This window comes from Salvia hispanica, chromosome 4, assembly GCF_023119035.1.
Source record: "Salvia hispanica cultivar TCC Black 2014 chromosome 4, UniMelb_Shisp_WGS_1.0, whole genome shotgun sequence".
Lineage (NCBI taxonomy): Eukaryota > Viridiplantae > Streptophyta > Magnoliopsida > Lamiales > Lamiaceae > Salvia > Salvia hispanica.
The window spans coordinates 29,551,907-29,556,806 of NC_062968.1; the positions used below are offsets into that span (position 1 = coordinate 29,551,907).

Genomic DNA, 4,900 nt, shown 5'->3' on the forward strand with positions numbered 1-4,900 from the left:
CACATACGATGGTGTTTTCCGGAGAATGAGAATGGAAGCCGGACCATACTAACCACAAGGCTAATGGGTGTGGCTACTTATGCTGCTCGTCAGGGGCCTGTTCTTATGATGCGTTTCTTGTATGACGGACAAAGTTGGCGTACTATAAACAAAGATCTCATTGTTGGTTTTCATGAAGCTATGCAACAGTTGATGGACCGGCTCATTCGTGATGACAAACTACTAAACCAAATCCTCCCCATTGTCAGAATGGGAGAAATTTCTCAACATTTTTTCAGAACAAATGCAAAAGAGAAGTGACTCAACTCTCTTAGGGGGAGAAGTAATATTTTTTTGGTTACATTGTTAAAGTTGCTAGATATAGATCAGAAATTAATCAAATTTTTTTATTTTCCCCTCAATTTACCCTAATAATAATAAGAGTACAAATAACAATAATAATGTAAAAAAATATAATAATTTATTACTTTAATGCAAAATTGATAAAATTAGAGAATATATGTGTATTTTCTCGCATTCCATTTTAGCTTCATTATTTCGTCCCTTTTGAAATTTATTGTTTTAGCTCTAAGAATGCAGAAAAGTCAATGTGACTACTAAAGTGAGATGAAGGAGTACTATAATTTAATTGTATTCTTGCAGTAATGATACTACTCCTATTAAATATTGTGGACCACCTATGTGCTCGCTATTATTGGGCTTCCGTTTTGGGCTTTCGGCAGTGAATTGTGGACCGCTTTATGTGATGTATAATGTGAATTTAAACTCGATAAACCGTGCAAAACAGTAAATGCATGACATCATTTTGCCCAAGTTTCGTTTCAAGTTTCAACATACTCTAACACAATCAAAATGCGATCAAGCCGTGGAAATGCAGCGCTCCTAACTCTATTACAAAATCAACACCAAATCTTCGAGTTTTGTGGTGACAAGTTAAGCAGAGGATGAGCTTCCATCATTTTTTTCCGAATTGCACACCAACCGTTTGGAGAAATGAAAATCGGAGTAAAAAACTATTCAATTCTAATCCACTACTTTATTGCGTTTGGAGAAATGGAATGTAGAGCCTATCAAACAGGACCTCACTACCAATTGGCTGTACGTCATCAATTTTGCTCATGGAATTTGGAAATTTTGGATGGATGCCATAAATAGATTGATTACGTACTTTTTGGTAGGTTTTCATGTACCTTAACTCAGCGTTTGATCATACAAGGGATAGTTCTTCCTTTTTTTGGGGGGTGATGCTTAAGAGCAGGTTTGATTGTTTGCGGTCTCTTTCTTAGCTTATTTCATTCATATTTATAAGAAATTGAGTCCAATATATGTGTGAATGCAGATAAAAGTTGAAATTTGTGTTGCCTGCTGTTGGATACAATAGTACCAGTCAGCCTATCTTTCTTTTAACTAGCTGTTTGGTGTCTTATCACATTAAAATATCCTACTTGCAGGCTTTGTTAGAGAGAGTCTACAATCTTGTATCAGGTGGAACTGAGAAGCATCTCATCTTGGTGAATTTAAGAGACAAGGTATACCTGCATTTGTGTTGGCACTACATCATCACTTGCTTTAGACCAATATAAATGTTATGTAAGGACACTTTCTAATTTCTTGAGTTATTCATTCTTGATAAGAATCACAATAGATTTCCTCAATGATCTATTCAATTGTTTCTTAACTGTGTTCGTTCATGATGCAGACTGCCTTATACAATTCTACTATGACCACGAGCGGCTTCTCATCGGATATCAGTTAAGTCCCTTAGTTTTGTACCGTGGGCATGTGTTATCCTTGGAACAATAATTTACATTTTCTGCTTTGCTTCATTTGTATGACTACCGCAGCGTCAATTGATGCTACCAATATATTGTTTTGTTTCTGTTGTCATTTTACATGCATTACACTTTTTGTTATCATCAAGCTCTTTATAGAATCCATATATGAACATCCATAACAATAGAACAAACACGATGAATGAGGTGTCCAAAACATAAAAAGAAGAAAAAGAAACTCAATCTTCTTCGTATTCACATGCCATCAAACTCTCCACCACAGCTGCCATGCTCGGCCTCTTATTCCTATCCTCCTCCACGCAAGCAACCCCCACCTGAATCAACGCTGCCGCCTGCCTCCGCCCAAATCGCCCCTCCAACCTCCCATCCACCACCCCCTCCACCTCCCCCCTCCATCTCCTCACAAAGCTGGAAACTGGCCCGCCTCCGTCCCCCTCCTCCTCCCCCCAATTACACAACCTCACCCCCCTCACCATCTCCAGCACCACCACCCCGTACCCAAACACGTCCACTTTGGCGGTGATGGGAAGGCTCAGCGCCCACTCCGGCGCCATGTACCCCTTTGTCCCTCGCACCCTCGTGAATTCCGACCCATCCCCCTCCCTCTGCAGCAGCTTCGCCAGCCCAAAATCTGCAATCTTGGGCTGGAAATCACTATCGAGAAGAATATTCTCCGGCTTCACGTCGCAATGGATCACCCACTCCAAACACTCGTGATGTAAGTACGCCAACCCTTTGGCTGTCCCTAATGCAACAGCATATCTCTGTTTCCATGAAAGAAAGCTCGAGCCGAAAACATGCCTGTCCAACGACAAGTTGTCCAAGTACTCATAGACAAGTAGGCGATGCCTCCTCTCCGAGCAGAATCCCCATATTCTCACCAGATTCATGTGGTTGATCTTTCCTATTGTGCTTATCTCTGCGAAGTACTCTTCCTGAGCTGGAAAAACGTCGCCCAGTTTCTTTACCGCCACCACCCGGTCGTCTGAGAGGACGCCTTTGTAGACGGCTCCCGAGCCCCCTCGCCCCAACTCCTCTGTGAAATTCTTGGTTGCCTTCTTCAGCTCCGAGTAGGTGTACTGCCGGAACTGGCTCGAGATCATGTTGTACCCTGCCTCCACTGAGGCTGGGATCCCGTGTTTTCGAAACAGAAACCACCACCCTAGGAGTATGAACATCAGCTCTATAGCCCCCAGCGCCGCTGCAAATGAATACATATACACCCACTTAAACCTCCTGCTATCGAAATCATACATTGAAGATGAACCTATGAGTTCTTCTCTTTCTTCCGAGCCACACGTCTGGCTCGAGGCATGGAATATTTTAGGCTGGGATGGCACCAAAGTTTCCGGCAATTTGATGTATATACTAGCTGGAAAATCGGGCGTTGCGTAGCCGTTAAGCATTGCGCTTTTGATGTAACAGACCCCCTTTCCTACCAAACGGTAGTTGAAGGCGACACACCGCAAATTCTCCAAACACATGCGCCTGCACGTCTCCAACGTGACAGGCTCCATGGAGTTGAGATCGAATCCGTAGAAATCCGCGTGAGGAATTTCCAGAAAGTACACTTGTGTCGACTGCAGTAGTGTTATATTGAATGCCGGTTTGCATCCGGTGTTCCAGTTGGTGTTGTCTTCCACTACGTACCCGGGCGGGCACGTGCACTTGGGCAGGAGGGGCGCGTACACGCAGAATGCGTTCCTCCCGCACACGCCCAGCACATCACAGGGCTGGGACAGCGCCTGCCACGTGATGGACCATGAGCCCGTGGAGGCGTTCAAACTGTAGATCCGAAGGTTGCCGTCGTAGTCCAGCGTGAGCCGCCGCATAATGCCTGGGCCCACGTCCGAGGCATTGAACTGCAGCTTATCGCTCGAGAGGAAGCGGCCGAGGTCGTCCAACACCGCGATCCTGCTGCTGTTGTAGTTGGTTCTGCCGTTTGAGTACAAGTTCTGATTCGGATTAGGCCAGTAGGAGGTGGAGGTGTCCGGGGAGTCGGAGATCAGTCTCAACACGTGGTTGCTTCCGAAGTAGAGATTGAAAATGCCGGGGGCGAAGCTTGCTTTGCTTAAGCTGGATGTGAGCCTAGTGTTTTTGGTGAATGGCTGAGAAGGTAGGAGAGTGTTCATGGGAGAGTCGAAGCTCTGCCATAGAATATCTCCCTTTTGACTCCTCAGCACGAGGTTTCCCGTGTTGAGGAGATGAGCTGAGGCGACGTCGAAGGAGGTGGTGTTGGTTTGCCAGGCGACGGCACCGTCGACATCGGTTAACACCAGGGCGCCGTCGCGGCGGAGGGTGGCTTTGGAGCCCTTGTGGTTGACGGGCCGGTTGCGGTCGGCGGTCCAGACGACGGTCTTGTCGGCGGAGTTGGTGAACCATATGGCGAGCCAGTGGGCGTTGGTGCCGAGGCTGTAGAAGCCGAAGGTGAAGGTGGCGTCGGGGGAGGTCAGGAACTGTGATTCTTTGCCGACGGTTATGGAATCGCCGCGGTTTAGAATGTGTCGGGATTTGGAGGCTGCTGTTGTGAATGCGAATAGGTAGAGGAAGATTGTGATTGTGATTGTGATTAGGCTTCTCATCTTTTGAGTTGTGCCCAATGGAAATCGGTTGTTAGATTTTATAAGTCGTTAGTCAACTTTGATTTCTGGAATTTCCAATATGTAGACTTGATTGAAAGGGACAAGGCGACTCAAGAGTCTTTGCACTGGATAAATTTTATCATTTTCGTCCTATCTTTGTTAAAAGTCTCATTTTACTTTTATTATTGTTGGCAAGTGTATTTCACATTTCTCTAAGTCACGATATTCACAATTTATTATAAAATCAATATATAAAAGTAAAACTCATATTTCATTAACTTTTTCAACATACTTTTTTTTATATTTTTTTAAAATCCGTGTCAGACTACAGTTAATGGAAAACGGAAGGAATATATTATTATACTTATTCTTTTTTTCATTCAACTCACGGACCAAAACTGCATAAAATTTTGGTGCTAAAAAATGTTCCATTTGAAATGGGACAAAAAGGAGAAAATGCTAGGAAGACGGCTTTACAACCTAATAATGATTTACTCATTTCATATTTTATAAATTTAGGTAGTA

General features: G+C 44.1%; 1 protein-coding gene across 1 annotated transcript; it reads right to left on the reverse strand.

Annotated features, from left to right (window-relative positions):
• Positions 1-1,846: 1,846 nt before the first annotated feature.
• LOC125221768 (putative receptor protein kinase ZmPK1) lies at positions 1,847-4,397 on the reverse strand. The gene has a single exon (XM_048124010.1). The coding sequence runs from the start codon at positions 4,373-4,375 to the stop codon at positions 2,012-2,014; it is 2,364 nt and encodes a 787-aa protein (XP_047979967.1). The 5' UTR covers positions 4,376-4,397; the 3' UTR covers positions 1,847-2,011.
• Positions 4,398-4,900: the final 503 nt, after the last annotated feature.